Raw genomic sequence first — 19017 nt, 5'->3', positions numbered from 1 at the left:
GGGAAGCCCCTGCGGTAGCCCGCGCTGAGGGGCGAGGCTGGGCCCGGCGGCTCACCTCCCTCTCTCCGCCCGCTGGAGGGGCCAGCCCCGACCCCGACCCCGTCCCGCCGCCTGGCCCCCGGCGCGCAGCCGCCATGCCGTGGCCTTTCTCGGAGTCCATCAAGAAGAGGGCCTGCAGGTACCTGCTGCAGAGGTACCTGGGCCACTTTCTGCAGGAGAAGCTCAGCCTGGAGCAGCTCAGCCTGGATCTCTACCAGGGCACCGGCTCCTTGACGCAGGTCCCTCTGGATAAGTGGGTAAGAGATGCCGGCGCTTCGCCCCCTCGGTTCCTTCTGCGTCTGAGGGACCAGCTGATTCCCTGCCCCCGGCTGCCACCCACTTTATTTTCAGTACCCAGCCTCCTTTATGTAAAAAGCTACAGCTATAATTAGCATTTCATCCAGGGAACTCTTCTCTGATATGTGAGCACTTAAAAAAAAAAAAAAAAAAAGGAAAATCTGGGCATTTATTATGGGTATGTTTTTTTAGCCACACTTTGGTTTCGTTATTTTTGATGATGAGAAAAAAAACAAAAACTAAAAGAAGGTAATAGCTGCTGATATTTCAGGGAGAAGGAGCTAGTATAGCCCAAACTACTAGAAATTGCTGCCGTAGTTACTGAGGAACGTGTTTACTGACTACTGCTAGAGGTGATAAAAACATAAAGTAATCCCTGTTCTATGTGTGCTTTGTCGTCATCTTGGAGGCATCTTAGTTCTTACTGACAGTGTTATGCTGAGCTTAGTCCATGTAGATCTCTAAAAATTGTCCCCTAGTTTTGCAATGGTGAAAGTACTTGTTGACAAATGGAAAGCTGTTTTTAGCTGGAGTTTGCTTAACAGGTGAGCTGTAACGCTTTGAACCAACTGAAGCTTTTTTCCAGTCCTGGCGTGTATGTTTTTATATAGATACATACGTATGCGTGTGTATGTGTCTGTACACACACACATATGCATACTTCCAGCGTACTGTAGTAATACAAAGGTCTGTGTCCGTGTTTGTAATATTTCATAAAGTTTCTTGGGTTAATTACCAATGCTACTGAATTCTACCTGCCAGTCAAGTGACTGTCATGAGGAGCCTTAAGCACTGCTGTGTGTCAGTCATTGACTTGCAGGGTAGCGCAGCTGATGAACTAGGTACACAGGCTTATTGCTTTACAAAGCACTTTCAAAATGCATTTTTATTATACTATGTTCTGGTATTAGGCCATGCTGGGTACATTTTAAAATACTTGTGAATATGTGATGTTTTCGAATAATGCTTTTCCAGTTGTTTGTGTGAAAATATATTTGAAAGTGGCAGGAGACAGACGTTTGCAGAAATGCTCGATATTACCAGTGTTTTAATGTGGGGGTTTTTTGTCGTTTGCTTGTTTGTTTTCTTCTTTTCTGGCTGGTCTGCAGCTTGTTTTCTGTGGCAGGCAGTAAGGCTGTCTCGCTTTAATTGAATTATTATGCCCTCTAGTGGGTGTCACAGCACTCTTCACTAGTCAAAGTGACATTATTTAAAATGTAGATACTTTGAAACAGCAGCAGTTATGGACCAGTACTAAATGAACAGTTAATTATGTATCCACGGTGATTAAATGTATATACAATAATGCTTAGGTTATCTTCCCCATTTGTAGATCAGCATTTTTCTTTTTGGCTTGTAGACAATGACATGTTTGAGGTTCTCTGCACGTGACTTTCACATGTATGACAGATTGCAAAAACAGATGTCGCGGAAGTACTACAGCTCTTTTTTTTTTTTTTCCCCTAGTCATTGTAAGTTTGTTCTCTATGAATCACCAGAATGACTGTATTTTTACATATTCTCCATTTTTGTGGACATTTCTGTTCATCTTAGCATTGTAGATATTGTAGCCAATATTGTACATGTTTATAGATTACAGAGACATGTAGGAATACCTGGGGTTATTAGTGTAATTCCGTTGCCTCTTGGGACCTGGACTGTTTAGAAAAATAAAAACGTAACCCATGATGTTTGTGGTTGAATTTTAATAGACATCAAATAGTACTTTTGCTACTAGAATTACTGTGATTCCAGCTGGAACAAGTGGAAAAAATGTGGGAACAAGTCCCGATGTGAAGACTGCACTTCAGTTTTAAAATTTCAGTTGGAATGCTCTAATTGCTACTTTCTAGGAACAACTGGCTTGCTTATGAAGTAATTAAGCTATAAGAATACTTGATTTTTTTTTTTGCTTTTAGACAGTAAATTTCTATTTCAAAGTAATAAGGAAGGTACTAAAATACACTAATTTTTATTGCAAGTACTTGGTAGCAAAAAGGCATCCAAGATCAGATTTATTCACAATAGTTTTTGGTAAGTGGCTTATTACCTGCTATGCAAATTATTTTGTAATGGTTCAAGTAATTTAAATGAATCTGTAATATTTTCAAATATGGTTTTCATGCCAAATAATTGTTTTTGCCTTATTTTATGCTATTACCACATCTATAATTCTTAAATTTAATTAAAAATAAAGTTGTAACGTCACTGAATCTTGGTTGATTATGTGATTCTTAAATAATTTCCCAATAGAACTATTTCATGTTCTGTTTCTTTAAAGTTGGTGTCTTTTTCTGTTGCTTGAGTGGACTTTGGAACAGAAACTAGAAAAGCCAAACATGCAAGCAAACAAAATTCTAAAAGCAAAGTTACTAAGAGCATAAGCAGAGGAACAATTAACATGATGGGAAAATTGCACCTGGAGACATAAGAATGAAAAATGTCATTTTTCTGAAGACTTTTTTGTTCATTTCTATTTTTAAATTATTCTATATGATTAGAACAACATTTTAAATATGATTAAAACGGAAAGCGGCTTTTAAATGCTTATTTTTAAAAAAACTTTTGATGTCGAATTTATGCGTTTTCTCAGGTAAAAACAGTGGCTCTGTTCAACACAGGAAGGTCAAAACCACACTTTTTTTGCCAGTTGAAGATTATGTCCTAATATTACAACCACAGTCTTTAGTAGGGTCTGGTATATATTAGAAAGTTGCACTCACCGAATTTGGTATGTGATTTAGATTCTGAGGATTGTGGAAAACTTGAATATCCTAAGTTACTTCTTCAGAGCTGGTGTTCCATTTTTCTCATCAATTTCGCTTACTCCGTATGATACTGAGGGCAACTTGATTGTAGTTTTGTTTGTAATGTCACTATAAATGACTGGATTAATGGAATGGTTTCTGTAGAATATTGGTTTGTCCTCTGAGTTTTGATTTTTAAATTAGTGCTGAACATTGAACACATCAAAATATGATTTAGAAATGGCAAGTATGTTATACAGCAACAGGTGATTATTTGGTTCCATTGTTCCAGTGTCACAGAGAAAGGTAAAATGAACATTACATTGAAATTACATGCTAGTGAAATACTCTTGCCAAGAAACCAGGTGGTACTTGCGTTTTTACTGTCATCCTGTTTTTAGCTTTCTTCAAGTATTGCTAGAGAAAGAATAGATTAACTTATGTCAGTGTTGTAGTATTTATAACAGTAAGATGGCAGAGTTTTTTGGTATAGTGAAAAAATACAGGTTATACAGCTACCACAGAGAAATCTGTATTATGCTGAAAGCTAAGTAATTAATGTGAAACAAATTATGATGGAATCAAAATATTTGAAAATGGCCAGTTTATTGTCTTTCTGAGTATAATTCATTTTCTGGTAGCCTCAATATGTTTTATTTGTTATACTCAAAATTATGGATGTATTTTTTTTTTTTTTTAATTATTATTATTTTATTCTCTTCTTCTAGTATGTTAATGAGATCCTGGAGTCTGCAGATGCACCTCTGGAAGTCACAGATGGATTTATCCAGTCAATTTCTTTATCTGTTCCGTGGGGGTCATTGCTACAGGATAACTGTGCATTAGAAGTAAAAGGATTAGAGATGGTCTTCAGGCCAAGACCAAGGCTAAGTAGGCTTATTTTTTAATTTTCGAAAAGGAGATTCTTTACAGTTTTTCAGAGGCAAAAGGCTACACTTGCTTTAGTCGGTTCTTAGTCTTATTTAAAGTACCATTTAATTTACATACATTAATGATAGAGAATGTAATAAAAAAAAGAAACTGTCAGGTGTTTCTCGATTGGTTGTTGTTCTGTTAAATAACTTAAAATGTTTATAATGTTCCTACTGTTGTACCTCTTCTTCCAAACTGTTTCATTTCACATTGAAATGAAAATAATACTGTGTGGAAAGGAGTTTTTGTTAGTTAGGTTTTTTGGGTGTTGTATGCCAAGTGCTGTTAGTCAGCATTAGTTGCTGGCTATTAGGTGGCAGTAATATAACACAGTAGTGTAAGACTATGGCGGGGGTTGCAGTGAGGTTCTGGCTTTCTTTGGCAACTTTAGGGTAAAAGGTGCATATTTGGAGATCAGCTAATACATTTTAATTGCTATCACAGTCTGAAATAATGACTTTTAAGTACTCTAAATACTTAACTACCTTTGATTATAATGCTGAGAGGATTGTCTGAGGTCTTCTAGCTTGTCTGTATCCATATGAATCTAGCTGATCTACAGACTGTCCTGGTGATAAAATTTCACTATCAAACCTCCATAAATTCTGTTAAGATGTGTTGTTATAGCATGTGTAGGACATGCATTTTTAGTGTGTGGAAAATTTTGAATGAATGTCTGAAAGATTTTACTTTGTTTTCCCTTTTATAGTGTAGAGAAGATGGAAGAAAATATTTCTTTAAATGCATCATAAAGAAGAGGGGAAAAAAAAAATGCATAAACCCTATTTTCCATCTTTTGCAAGTTACCTTAAGTAACTTGCTTATATATACTCTGCATTTCATTCTTATTTGTTTAACTGGAACTAAATTTTGAGCTATCTTACTTTCTGATGTAAGATTATTGCTTTGAAAGAATGGTAGTATTAGGAGGAAGCTTTATTTATTCACTTGGCATCCATTTAGTTCTCTTTGATGTACAGAGCTTTGTAATACAGTAGACAAAAACATGATGCTGTTTCCAGACCTGAATGCTGAACTGGAATGTTTTGCCTGTTTAACATGTTTGTATTTGTGCTAGCTTTACTTTTGTTTGTCTATACTAGAGTGTTATAGTTGAAGTTGATTAACTTTTCTAATCTAGTTTTATAGTATTTGCTCGCAGTGGGCTTGGCATTAGCTGGTAGGAATGCACTGTCAATTAAATTAATCTGGCTGCTAAAAAACCTGTTCAGCCTAATACGTGCTGTGCTCTCGGATTTTATTATGTTCTATTTAATATGTCAGGACTGTGTTAGACATTTAAAACATGTTCTAATATGCTAAGATAACATCTTAAACCTTGTTTAGTCTTTCCCCATCTAGGATATGTTTCAAACAGAATAAGAAACCTTAAAATAATTCTTAATAAAAAAGTTTTTTCCTTTATTTCATTTTGCAGTTATGCCTGCAAAATTATACCAATATAATAGAAGTAGTTGAGAAATTACTCACTTAAACCAGCGTTGAAGATTGGTTACACTAAATCCTGGTTTCTTCTTGTTTATATTGAGTTTTCAAATACTAGACTCTCACCAGTGCAATCTAAATAAAGTAATTTTAAAGTAGTAAAGTGTATAAAGAGAGATTGGAACTAGATTTGTTTTTAAGTATGACTTCTTACTAAGCTGTTGAAACTCCTTTCTGGATATGCCAAATGCATTATTTCGTTTTGTCTTTATTGTTTCAAAATGTTCAGAGTCAAATTTATTAAGACTTCTTTTACTCCACAGCATCTGGGTCTGAGCCTATGTATTGGTCAAGTTTTATGACCAGTAGTATGCAGCTTGCAAAAGAGTGTCTTAGCCAAAAATTGACAGATGAACAAGGAGAAGGGTCCCAGCCTTTTGAAGGACTTGAGAAATTTGCAGAAACTATTGAAACAGGTATGAATTAATTATTGAGATCTGAATGAACATCTGAGATTAAATCAGTTTATGTTGTGTATCAGTTTTACAAAATGGCATCTCATTTGCCATAACTTGTCTCACAAATTTTCACTTGTTACCTGTAAAATTTAATCAGGAAGGCAGGACAATTGATTTTGTTTTCGAAGGGGAGGAAAAAACCCATTTACTTACTAAAATATGTGTGTACTTCCCTCAGTGGACAGAATGAACCCTACTTCAGGGCAAATTGGTGTTTGTTTACACCAGAACAAATCCAGCTAAATCTGTGCTTGAGTGATTGGTGAGATGCCTTAGTTTTGGAGGTTCCAATTTAGTTCATCACAAACTTAGATTGTTAGTGGTGATGCTGTTGAGAGAGAAACAGAGAATGGCTTTTCAGCTATTTTTACGCAAAGCTGACCCGTTGTAACATATGTATCTCAATAATCACACCATGTTGTTAGAAGTACTTTTTGTACTGTGATTATTGAGATACAACAACCCAACAACATGGGTTTTGTTGCTGGTGTGTTTTTTAAGTGGAAAAATCTAAGGGCTTGTGACTACATTGTGTGGTGGAGAACCTCGTGCTGAAATGTCTGAGCTAAGGGAAATGTTTAAAATCAGATCTAGAAATAGAAGTGTTCAGCCAAAGTAGCGTGGTGTTATAGCAATGTTTAGGAGTTCAGACATGGTGCACAATGAGGCAGGTACTTTCTTTGAGGACCATCCACACTGAGCCATAGAACAACTTGGTCTGAGTTGTCACTTGCTGAAATATATGTGCATTAAAGGTCCATTGCTTGGTATGGATGTACATATTAGACATTTAATAGGAATCTACATTGTCACTTGATGTCTTGTTACATTATTAAATTCGATTATTTCGAATGAAATATATATTGGGAACTTAAACGAAATGAAAGACTTTTAAATTGGTTATAAAAGTCATTGTTGAGTAACTTGACTTAAATGCTTGCATGGGATCTTTTTGTTTTCTCATTTAAGTTCTAAGAAGAGTGAAAGTTACCTTTTTAGATACTGTTTTGCGAATAGAACATGTGCCGGAAAACTCTAAAAGTGGAACTGCACTTGAGATCAGAATCGAAAGGTAAAGTCTGCTGAGTTCTAGAGTAATCTCTGAATTTTTGGAGTTGGGTAACTTCCCGTTAACTTCATTGAGAAATTCTCTGAAAGAGAGCTTTTATGCTTTTCTTACATTTTGACTCTCAATGCACTGTTATAATGATATATATTTTTTTTTTTTTTTTAAATCTGTGTATTTCTTTTCCCCAAGGCACTTCTGGCCATTTCCTGTACAATATGTTTTTACCCATGCATGCATATTCTTAGTATACAGTCAGACACTAGCTCTTGAGCACCTCTCCGGTAATGCCAGTGAGCGTTTTCTCTACTCAACTTCCACTTAACATCTTTAAGCTAAAGATATTTAACCATCAAATTAGAAGAGTTCTAGATTTTCCAAAGATAATGACCACTTCTACAATTAATGAATACCATTTCTCAGATGTTGAATAGTCAATGGATATTATTGGCAAATCAGGCCATCTCTTAGGCAAAGGGGGTTTAATATCTTAACAGTTCTTCTTCTATATTGAAGACACTAAATATTTTTAGAAAGAAAGATACGGTCCTGAAAAAAATTAAACTGGAAGATTTTAGGTCCTCTGTGAGCTTTCAGAAGAGCCCACGTGTATTCTGGAATTACTTTGAACTTGAATACTGTGCATGTTCTTAAGGTATTTTTTCTGACCTATGGGATAGTGTAATCATACTTTCTTGCAAAGTGTTGAAATCATTACCAAATAAAACTGATTCTTACTGAGAAATGCTAATGAAATATATTTGGTTTTAAACATTTATAAACTTCAGATTGTTATGTTCAATTCAGGAGAGATGTCAGTAAAGCTGTAATTATTTTTCTTACGGAACTCCATTCCCAGAACAAACCTCCTTTTCTGTACTTTAAAAACTAGATTGAAGCAAACTGTTAAGTAGCATGTTGTTTTGATGTTTGATACATTTTATTTATGGAAAGGTAGGTGTATTTTTCCACTGTAAATTCTATTATGTCGAGGCTTGCATATTTTTAAGTGTTTATTGTTTATGCGCTCTCTCAGTATTATAATGTAAGAAATTTAATTTCACAGAAATTTTATAGGATTGGAGCCTATTCTCTCAGTTTTCAACTTTCATTTTGACACAGAATGTTACTTTCAAGTAGTACTTCTAGACAACAGAAAAATGTTAGATGGCAGATTTAAAAAAAAATTCAGATTCTGAAGCAAGAATTGTGTGTGTCCTAATGGAAATGTGCGTATAGAAATGTTGGGCGGACTCCTTCACTTTGTGGTCAGATTAGACATAAGTACTAGGATAATACACTAGGATATATTCACACTGGAAGCATGTCACAATTGTCCTGTGGTGTCCTGTAGAAAATTTAAGATTTCCACCCATTCCCAGAGAGTGGTGGTTTTTCCTTTGAGGACAGTCAATGGCATTTGTAAATAGTACGAAGAGAGAGAGCATGTACAAACTTAGAGGTTAAATGGCACAATAAAGGTAACAATTTGCATGCATCTACCATATTTATTTCCTTGCTTTTGTCTCCCAGAACTATGTACTGCGATGAAACTGCAGATGAGTGCTCTGGAATTAATGTACATCAGCCCACAGCTTTTGCTCACAAATTACTGCAGCTCTCAGGTGTCTCTTTCTTCTGGGATGAGTTTCCTGCATCAGCAAAGTCCTCCCCAGTGTGTTCAGCTACACAGCTGGTAAAATTAAATGCATTATATAAGAATGTAAATTGATGAAAGAATATATTGTTACACTCAGATTCATTCTGAAAAGGATATAGGAGTTGAACTGTTACTTGAATCTGTGTTCAATAAGTTTCATAATCACTTCCTGTTGATTTTGAGGAGGGGGAAGAAAATAGAGACTTTAGGACTGAGTAAAATATTATTATTTTACTGGAATCTGGTTGCAACTTTAATGTGTAAAAGTTCTCTACAATTCACTATTCTGCGGAAACTTGCTCCACTTTTTTGCAAAGGCCTAATGTTTCACATTTTACATGCCTTGTTTCCTTCACAGTTATCAACACGTTTTTAATGCCATTGTCAAATATATGTTTGTGTAAAATGATCATTTGTGTGATAAGCTTGTTTATAAAAAAAAAAAAAAGAAATGGGATACATTCTTACTCCTTTCTCTGTATATTTTAAGGCTACTGAACCAAAGCTTTCACCTAGCTGGAATCCAAAAATCATTTATGAGCCACATCCGCAATTAACAAGAAACTTGCCAGAAATTACTCCTTCTGACCCTGTACAGATCTGTAAGCTGATTGGTAGAATGGAGTTGAGCCTAACATTAAAGCAAAATGAAGTACTTCCTGGAGCTAAGGTTAGTCATGCTTTCCTGGTCTTTAACTAAATTAATAGTAATGTTGTATTTTATTTTTTCACCTGCATACAAAAAATGGTGAGATTCTCAAGGGGACAGAACCCCCTTAGTTTCGTTTTAGATTCTCTGCATTCAAAACCAATATATATGTCTAATAGGACATCTTTGCAGTGGCCAGACAAATGAATGGCACACTGAAATTAAAGGAGAATTCCTGTATGTTAGAGAGACTGAATTTATGTATTGGAGTAGCTCCTGAGAAGGTGGTTTTGTTTTCATCAAATTCCTGCTGCTATTTATCCTTTTTTCTTGTAGCATTATGGCTGACTTTGCCTATATATGTTTGGAATGTTTAACTGGTTGATTAAAATCACTTAGGTTTTAAAAGGGTAGAATTTACTTCAACAATTACAAGTAAACCTTAAATGATTAATTATGTTGCATCATTGCAGCATTTTAAAACTTATATAAACATTTACACTTCTGAACTTTTATATTAAAATTTGTAGTAAATCAAATAATGCCATATTTAAATGCTGCTAGTTAAAATAATATTTTATTTTACTTTTACATAAAGATACAGGAAGCAAAGCAGTTGAAAATAAAGCCCTATATATTTTTTTTAATGTGTTAGTATATAAGTAAAATTTTGTAAATATATTCCCCTTGTCTCCAATTTTAAAATTGGCTATTGACCTGTCTTGTATAGTGCACTATAGTCTACAGAAAGCAGAAAGTTTCTGCTTCAGAAGAAAAGTTTCTTATGTCCAGGAATTTCTAGTCAATCCTTACAACTTGTTTATTCAGTTAAGAAAAGTCTTTGAAAAGTGAAATAATATATTTTGTTTGGTGTGAAATAGAAAAATGCTAGCTGTTTCAAAAGTATTAATAGTTAATGCAGTTAACACCGTTAAATTAACTGATGTCCAAATGTTTCTAAAGATCAAAAATTTTCCACTTCTATATCATTAGTTGTATTTTAAGCTAGCCAGAAGAAAAATGTCAAGGTCAGAGTTGAGAGTAATTTTTGTTTTATAGAAGTTGAATATAATAGAATGCAGAGCAGTGTTCTCTGCAAGTTGGGCTTGAGTACAGGCAAAACACTGTTGGTATGTTATTTAACAGCAACATCTGAACTAGTGAATGGATGTAATACTACGTGACAAAATTAAAGAAGGACCTGTTTTTTGATTTATCAGGTAGAGTTCATGCAGATTGGAAAGAACATAGCTACACTATATTGCTTAGTCTAGGTTAACCTTTTTTTTTTTTTTTTAAACTCTGGAAACTGAATTATGTTAGAACACCTTTGATTAGAATAGGTGTTTCAAGCATGTAAACTACAAAATATGCTGTGTAAGTTCATGTCAAATATGACACACTTCAATAATTTCATTTTCTTTCATCTCTTTCCAAAGGATGGGAAAAATAGTAGGAAACAGTATACAAAACTAATTGATCATTTATTTTCCCCACTTAGGTAAATATTGCCTTAAGGTATTTATGAGCAAAAGTATATTTTCATATAAATGCATTCTACTGCATGCCTTTTTTTTTTTCTTCTTTTTTTTCCCCATGAGTGTGGTGGATTGACCTTGGCTGGCTGTCATGCACCCATCCAGCTGCTCTCACTTGCACTCCTCAACAGGATGGGGGAGAGAATGTGATGGGAAAGGTCATGGATTGAGATAAAGACAGGGAGACCACTTAGCAGTTACTGTCACGGGCACAACAGACTCAACTTGGGGAAAATTGAATTTATTGTGAATTAGAATGGAGTTGGATGATGAGAAACAAACTAAAACACCTTCCCCTCACCCATTTTTTCTTCCCAGGCTTAACTTCACTTCTTCATTCCCAACTCCTCTACCTCCTCACCACCTTGAGCAGTGCAGGGGGGATGGGGAATTGAGGGATTGCAGCCAGTTCATAACAGTTCCTCTCTGCTGCTCCTTCCTCCTCACTCTTTTCCCCTACTCCAGTGTGGATCCCTCGGGCTGCAGTCCTTCACAAACTGCTTCAGTGTGGGCCCTCTCCATGGGCTACAGTCCAGCAGGATAAACCTGCTCCTGCATGGGTCCTCCATGAACCGCAGCTCCTGACAGGAGAACCTGCTGCTGTGTGGGCTCCTCTCCATGGGCTGCAGCACCTGCCAAGAACCTGCTTCTGTGTGGGTTCTCCACAGGCTGCAGCTTTCTTCAGGGCACATCTACGCGCTGCAGAGTGGGGTCTTCCATGAGCTGCAGTGTAGATGTCTGCTCTGGTGTGATCTCTTCCACAGGCTGCAGGGGAATATCTGCTCTGGCACCTGGAGCACTTTCTCCCCCTCCTTCTTCCCTGACTTTGGTGTTTGCAGGATTGTTTCTCTTGCTGTTTTTTTTCCTCACTGCCCGTGCAGCATTTTGCCCATTCTTAAATACGTTTTCACAGGGGCACCACCAGCTTTGCTGATGGGCTCAGCTGTGTTCTGAGGTGGGTCCCCATGCCTGCCCCCAGCATGGGGCAGACCCTGACCTCTTAGCACAGTGGCTGCCCCTGCAGCATACCCTGCTGCCAACACCTTGCCACCTACACCCAACACAATGAGTAATAATCATGAATGGACCAACATCTGGGAGTACAGGATTCTAGAATTGAAAAATAAATCTATGCAAGTCCTTAAGTTAAATTTAGCTTGAGCTGCTCTCAAAAGATAAGTGGCTTGCTTTGTTGTATACCTTATCAAACCAATTAGACTTCTACAAACATACCACTCTTTATGAAGAAAGTATATGAATTTATTCATCTGTATACTGAAGAGAAGTCCTGAAGAGAACCTTTACAGTTTCTAAGGTCTACTTCAGAAGGTGCTGACTTCAGTATCTTATAATTAGTATATAATACTAATTTTATATTATTGATTACTTCTGGAATTACTAAAGAAGCAAAACAACTAGCAGGTTAATGGTATTCTTGACTTTTCCTATTAGGCGATTGTGTATTTATTTTAAGCTAATAAATTGTCAGTGACACACCTGCATTTATCCTGCCAAGCTACAGATTGGAAGCACAACACAATTAAATTTCTGGCTGTTGTTGTGTAGAAGATGAAGATACTGCTGGAGTGGCTGTATCCTTTATAGCATCAAAATCTATTATCAAAATAGTTGATTCAAGACTTTTAAAGGAAAATTCCTTAAGTGTTCTTGAAATTTTTTTCTTTCTTTCTTTTTTTAGTTGGATGTAGATGGACAAATAGACTCTGTACATCTATTTCTGTCACCAAGGCAGGTGCATCTTCTGTTGGACATGGTAGCAGCTATTGCTGGACCAGGCAAGTGAACATTCTGTAAATGTTAAATATGTATTGTGGTGGACGAAAAATAAACTTTGCAAGATAAACAAGTTTCCTCAGTGGAAAAAAATATTTGTGGTGGTAGATTATTATTAATTTCTATCTGATCTCAGCAAAATGTTTTGTAGCTGCTCTGAGTACGACTATGATCAATTTATTGACTTCAGTTGCAAATTATACATGCTGGTAATGAAAATCTAGGTAACAAATAAGGCTTGACAAGTGACTGTATAATAGGACAAGAGATGGAGAAATGGTAGGTGGAGAAAATCAGGAAGCTAGAACAATTTTGGTTCTTGTAGCTTCTGTTTCACGAGAGGGGCTTAACAGTCTGGTTCCTTCTCTGTCCTGTGTTTTAGTGACAGGCACAGAAAACAGAACAGACAGTATTTGAGTGCGTTTGTCCATATTTGCTATGTAATAACAGCAGTGTTTAGACTACTGCACTAGCAGGATGGGCGTGTTTTTGGTTTGTTCCCCCTGCCACCCCCTACCTAATGTAACAACACTTAGGATAGATAGTTAATCTTCTTTTTGAAAAGATTTGTCATGTCCTGGGTAGATGCTTAATATTGTTCTAATGATACTGATATATTTGTTGTACTGGACTTTGTTCATTGTTTTTGGATAACTGGAAAAGCATTACATATAGTTTCCCATGTGTGTCATCTTCAAACCTGAAACTTTAATAATTCCTTAATAGTAAAATCTTTAAGAGATTGTGTCCTTAGTTCCTAAAGCTAACTGAGAAGAGAAATATATGCTGATGCTATATGTGAACACATTTGCATAAATGACCTTAAAATATTTTCTTCGGACTTGGAAGTTAATGAATGCTAGGGAGAGAGTAATCTGTTTTGGACAAGTAAAATGTCCAAACCAACAAAATGCATGTATATACACATCTGATATACAACAGATGTGTATATATATACAGATGCATACATATACAACAACAACAACTGGTTAATTTTCAGATTCACTTTTGAATTTTCTTTGGGATACTGGTAAGGAAATTACAGTGGGCTTTCTGTCCTTTTTTTGAATTCAGAGAGCCTAAGCAGGATAGAATTGTCAAATAAAGATAGGAAGAACCGGCCAATGCAACAGGAAGATGAGTATCGGATTCAGATGGAGTTGAAACGTTATTTAAGAAAAGAGTCTTTATCTGCAGGAGCATCATCTGAACAAAGCTTCTATGAGACAGAGAGTGCCAGAACGCCTTCTAGTCGTGGCAAGTATAAAAGATGATGCAGCATAGCAAATAACCTATTGTTAAGATTATATAAATTGACTGTTCATCTTTTAACCTTACTAACTTAAGTATCAAAAGAACTTTGACAAAGAATAATTGTATGCTATTAATTGTACTGTTGAATAAAAAATTAACACCTAATTTAGGTATCAGGCTGGACTTGATTCAGTATTTCATTCAAACTGTTCGGTAATCTGTATGTTACTGTGCAACACGGTAAATACACATGCAAGGTAACATCTCTTCAAATGCATGGTTGAGGAAATTAGAATAATAGTTGCATTGCCCTGATATTTATATTTTTATTTGAATAATTTTTTTCTCATTATTTTTAATGTGAAAATATGAACTTTGATTTGTCAAAAGGAGAGTATGAATTTGTAGGAATTATGCCAACTTGAATATGAAAATGGAACATTTAACTGTTTTAGTATTTATTAGGTTTTTTGCCCTTTTTTAAGGGCATAATCTCTGTCCATAGATACTACTAGTCTCAGTGTCAAGAGAACTTGGAACTTCTATAAGCAATATATTTAGCTGGTTATTCTGTCTAGCAGTTAGATTTCTGCACTTACGAATACATTTGTTAAAAGTAAAGTTATTTTTTTCATTAGAAAATAATGCTTTACTATCTATGGTTGTCATTAGAAGAAGAAGTTTTCTTCTCAATGGCTGAAATGGACATGTCTCACAGCCTTTCCTCCCTTCCACCTCTTGGAGACCCTCCAACTATGGATCTAGACTTGTCTTTAACCAGTACATATACAACTACACCAGCAGGATCTCCACTGAGCACTACAGTGGTATAGTATTAACTGCATTTAAAATCTTTTTGAAATTAACACTTTTGTCTGAAACTGTTGCATAAATATTCTTTACAATATCAAGAACTATTGCAAAATTCTAGGACAATTGAAAATGTTTAGAGCTGATAGTATTCCTTTTCTGCTATGGAAATTGTATTGGAAAGTTTCTCATCTGTTTGGCTACCAAGACAGGAAAAGGAATGTATTTTCTTTCAAATGCCTTGAAGCTTATATAGGACACTTTATGATTTATTTTCTTTTTAATAACTGTATGTTTGCCATCTGGGTTTTCTTTTAGTATGGACTATACAGGCAATGACAATAAAAAGTACAAAATTGTTGTATTACATTATTCCTCAAACAACGTAAAAATTATGCTGTTGATATTGCCAAATCAGTTATGTGCCTAATGCTTTGCTTAATGAAAGCCATGGAGAAGAGTTGTGCTTTTTACAGAGAAACAGGAGAATATAAGCTCATGGAGAGAGCAACTTTAGCTTTAAAAATATGTGTGTGTAGACGATCATAGAATTAGAAAGCGTAGCCCAAAGTAAAACATATCTACATTGTTTAGTTGAGCACTAATATGCCATGAAGTGGCATGGTGTTGATTGTTTATGCATGTATTTTATTTTTGTTCCTTTATTATTTATGTTTGGTCTAATGTCTAACATCTATTTGTCAAATTTAAGATCATATGTATTTTTGTTTTAGCTTCAACCAACTTGGGGTGATTTTCTTGATCGTAACAAACAGGAACTACAACCTCCAAGAGGTTCTTTGCTTACAGCCAACGTGGTTCACCAGACTTCCTTAAGACGGACATGTAAGTAAAAATGTTGTTTTGCATTCTGCTCCCTAGATAATTCTGGAAATGAATTGTTACGCAGCAACTTGGTTAAAAGAAATGAAAATCAAAAGTAAGATGATTTTATAAATGTGTTATTGCTGAAAAATTACGTGAACTTAATTTTGTATTTCAGCTATTCCATCCAGATCTGTTTCTGTGGATGAATCCAGACCTGAGCTTCTTTTTAGACTGGCAGTTGGAACTTTCTCAGTGTCTGTACTTCATATTGACCCTTTACCCCCACCTGAAAGTTCACTGAACCTTAACCCATTGACACCAATGGCTCGGGATTTCTTTACCCGAATAGAAAAGATTGAGCCAGTTAAGTTTTCAACAGAAGATTTTCTGTCCTTCCGAGAAGTATTTGCAGAAGCTTGTTCTCATGATCACCTTAGGTATAACTTTGCTTATTAATAAATATAATTAACAAAAGTATCTTTTAAGTAAATTTGAATAAAGTAAGTTTATTTCCATAGGACTTGTGTCACTTAATATTTGAATTGCATTAGACTTCTTTGTTAATTTCAAAATAGCCTTGAATTTTGACATCTGTTGTCCAAGACCATTTATTTTTTTTAATAAAAAAAGAAGAAAAATGCATAAATATTAAAATCAACCTAGCTTTTTTCAACATTAGATGAATTAAACTAGGTACAGTTTCTACCACAGAAATCTAGAGAGTCAAGAATCATTAGGTAAATTATTTCTTTAGAAATAACTGTATTTTACAGGTCCATCTTTATTCCAATATAGGGATTTCTGCTCAAAGAAGCTTAGGGTTTTACTTAGTGCAAAATTGTATATCAGTAGGGATAAAAAGTAAGTGTGAGCAAGATCGTAGAGTTAGTCAACAGTCTTTTTTTCCAGAAGTTTTTACTGTTCCAGTACAGTGTATGAATTAAAATATTTAAGGATGTATATATCTTTGCTTACCTTATACATATGATTTAGACTTCCTGGGGCATTTGACTTTTTCATTGTCTATATAAGGATGTTAGATTCCCAGCTTTATGTGAATTGCACCTTAGGTTAGATGTCTAAAGCATTCTCTACAAATTTCTCTACATGGACCATTGTTGAACATGTAACATAAGTGAGCTCCATTGTCTTTGTGGCTAAAGCTATAATCTGTTATAATTAGAATTTTTTCTTATTTTTGAAGAAATTATGCTGGTTTTAATGATCTTTAAAAGGATTGTAGTGATCCTTTTTTACATATTTAAATCTTGACTTTTCATAATTTTTATTGGTTTATGCTACTTTTCATAATTTATAATTTTCATACTTCAGATTTATAGGTACTGGCATCAAAGTGTCTTATGAACAAAGACAAAAGACTGCCTCTCGACGTTTTAGTACTGATTTATCCATTGGGGATATGGAGTTCCTGGAATGCCTTTTTTCTACTGACTCTCATTCCATTCAGCCTCACTATACAGAGGTATGTAAAAAATAGAGGGAGTTCAATAGAAAAGAAATGTTAATTGTATAACTGAGAATGCTAGATTTTAAAATGGTTGTAATTTTAAAATTTTTCTTTTTTTTTTTTTTTTTTTAATATGTTATGATTTTAAGATGCAACTTATATTTTAATTGCAAGCTCAAACAGCAAACCAGACTGCTGTCACACCTGACAGGAATAGTGTTAAGTAGCCAAACTTTGCTAGTTACTTCTCTTTTAAATATGCTTAACACAGTTTGGGAATTAGAGTAAATGTTTTCTGAAAACTAGCTGATGGAGTTGAGCAATGCGAAGGTTTCTTTGGGTGATGATTATTCTTCCAGCTCTTTTAATGGTCAGAGACATCCAATAAAGTGGCTGGACAAGTGGATTGAGTAGGCAGTTGGGCTGGGGCTCTTAGCTGACTTGGATGTAGGGTTACCTACTGTCTGTTCTAGCTAAAATGTCATAAATATCTTTTCCTGTGGCATCTCTTTCCTCCTTATCTATTAAGTATTTTTAACTCTATTTTATTCTAAAGCTGCTGACATTTCATTGTGAAGAAGGAAATGATTCTCATGCTATGCCATGCCTTCAGCTTCATTATAAGCATTCAGATAATAGAGGACCTCAGGTAAGGTGGGAGATTAAAAACACCAAGTTTCTGTATAATAGCCTTTGTCTAATTTTGTTCATTTTAACAGAAAGGTATCTTTCTTGTAAAACAGAGAGTCCTTGACTCTCAGTTATTATAATTTGTTTCATTATATTGTTTTTAAGGATTTTAGTTCTTTTTCTCTTTCTTTTCAGGGTAGTCAAGGGAGACTCAGTTCTGTTCCACAGAAAGCAGAGTTACAAATAAAGTTAAGTCCAGTGTTTTGTGAGCTTGATATTAGTATTGTAGACAGATTAAATTCCTTACTTCAACCACAGAAACTAACTACAGTGGAGATGATGGCATCTCACATGTATGCTTCTTACAACAAGCATATAAGTCTGGTAAGTTAAAAGTGAAATTGATTAATAAACTTGCTGATTTTTTGCAGGAGGAAGGCAGGATGGCACTAAGCCTGAGATTGCTAATTCTGATTGATTTGTGGTGGTTGGTTTTTGTGTTTGTTTTGGGTGGTTGTGAGGTTTTTTTTTTTGGTGTGTGTTGTGGTGGTGGTTTGCCTTTTTTTTTTTTTCCTTCCGATACAGAACAGTAGCCATCTGACATAGATACTCATTTTAGATTCAGTGATTGCATGCTTGATAACAGACCTAAAGACGATGGTAGCTGCTTCACAAACTGCATAAGTTCTCAGCTTCTTGAAGAAAGCAGAACTGGGCAAAAAAGAGGAATCTTGACTGACTTCTAATCCCTAATCTGTCCCATCATGTTCTCCAGCAGCTGATATAAACTGTTGCTGACAATTCCACTTCTATATTGAAATCTTCAGGTGTCACAGCCAGCCCAGTTGCCTCTGCTGTGCTTTCCCCGCTTTTGGGGTAGGTAATAGAAAGGATGGGAAAGATATGCGGTGTGATCTAGTGATCGAGGACCAACGGAAGAAGTTGGAGCTTGTATGTCTTGGTTCAGGTTGTCAGTAGGATTTAAGTGTTAGTATATTTGGCACAATAACATTAAACTTGATGGCTTTTCTTGAAATACATGAGGAAGCATTAATGTAATTAACTGATTTTCTACACAGCAACAAGTACCTTCATGTAATTTTATTGCTGTGTTGATTTGATTACAGAAAAATTAGTCTTCAAAACTCTTATTTAAGAGGATTCTCATTTAAAAAATTTGTAAGACATCAATAATTTCTATCAATATGGTTGTGTTCTGAAAGTTTGATTCTTTTCAATGATGGTCAGCTATAAGCTACACTCAGGGAGGTTTTGAATGACATGTCAGTGACAGGAGCTGGAAGCCACGACTTACTGCAAGGGGCAAATATGCATGATAG

General features: G+C 35.3%; 2 protein-coding genes across 4 annotated transcripts in view; one reads left to right on the top strand and one right to left on the bottom strand.

The window, feature by feature from the left end:
• The window catches only part of GSKIP (GSK3B interacting protein), a 4688-nt gene extending 4440 nt beyond the window's left edge, over window positions 1-248 (bottom strand). The window contains exon 1 of one of the 2 annotated variants that reach the window (XM_019472494.1): window positions 198-248. The gene's annotated coding sequence lies outside the window, so the exon portion shown is untranslated. Of the gene's footprint in view, window positions 1-182 lie in introns of both variants that reach the window. The other variant, XM_009280814.2, reaches the window with a different exon arrangement.
• The window catches only part of ATG2B (autophagy related 2B), a 50938-nt gene continuing 32055 nt past the window's right edge, over window positions 135-19017 (top strand). For both annotated transcript variants that reach the window (XM_009280816.1, XM_009280815.1), the window contains exons 1-14: window positions 135-296; window positions 3812-3974; window positions 5786-5938; window positions 6950-7052; window positions 8580-8742; window positions 9197-9376; window positions 12593-12689; window positions 13762-13944; window positions 14614-14768; window positions 15486-15597; window positions 15755-16016; window positions 16912-17062; window positions 17604-17696; window positions 17873-18061. In XM_009280816.1, coding sequence (XP_009279091.1) covers window positions 135-296; window positions 3812-3974; window positions 5786-5938; window positions 6950-7052; window positions 8580-8742; window positions 9197-9376; window positions 12593-12689; window positions 13762-13944; window positions 14614-14768; window positions 15486-15597; window positions 15755-16016; window positions 16912-17062; window positions 17604-17696; window positions 17873-18061 — 2166 coding nt within the window. The remainder of the gene's footprint in view (window positions 297-3811; window positions 3975-5785; window positions 5939-6949; window positions 7053-8579; window positions 8743-9196; window positions 9377-12592; window positions 12690-13761; window positions 13945-14613; window positions 14769-15485; window positions 15598-15754; window positions 16017-16911; window positions 17063-17603; window positions 17697-17872; window positions 18062-19017) is intronic.

This window comes from Aptenodytes forsteri, unplaced genomic scaffold (assembly GCF_000699145.1).
Source record: "Aptenodytes forsteri isolate BGI_AS27 unplaced genomic scaffold, ASM69914v1 Scaffold193, whole genome shotgun sequence".
NCBI classification, from domain to species: domain Eukaryota; kingdom Metazoa; phylum Chordata; class Aves; order Sphenisciformes; family Spheniscidae; genus Aptenodytes; species Aptenodytes forsteri.
This window is presented reverse-complemented; position numbering and strand designations above follow the sequence as displayed.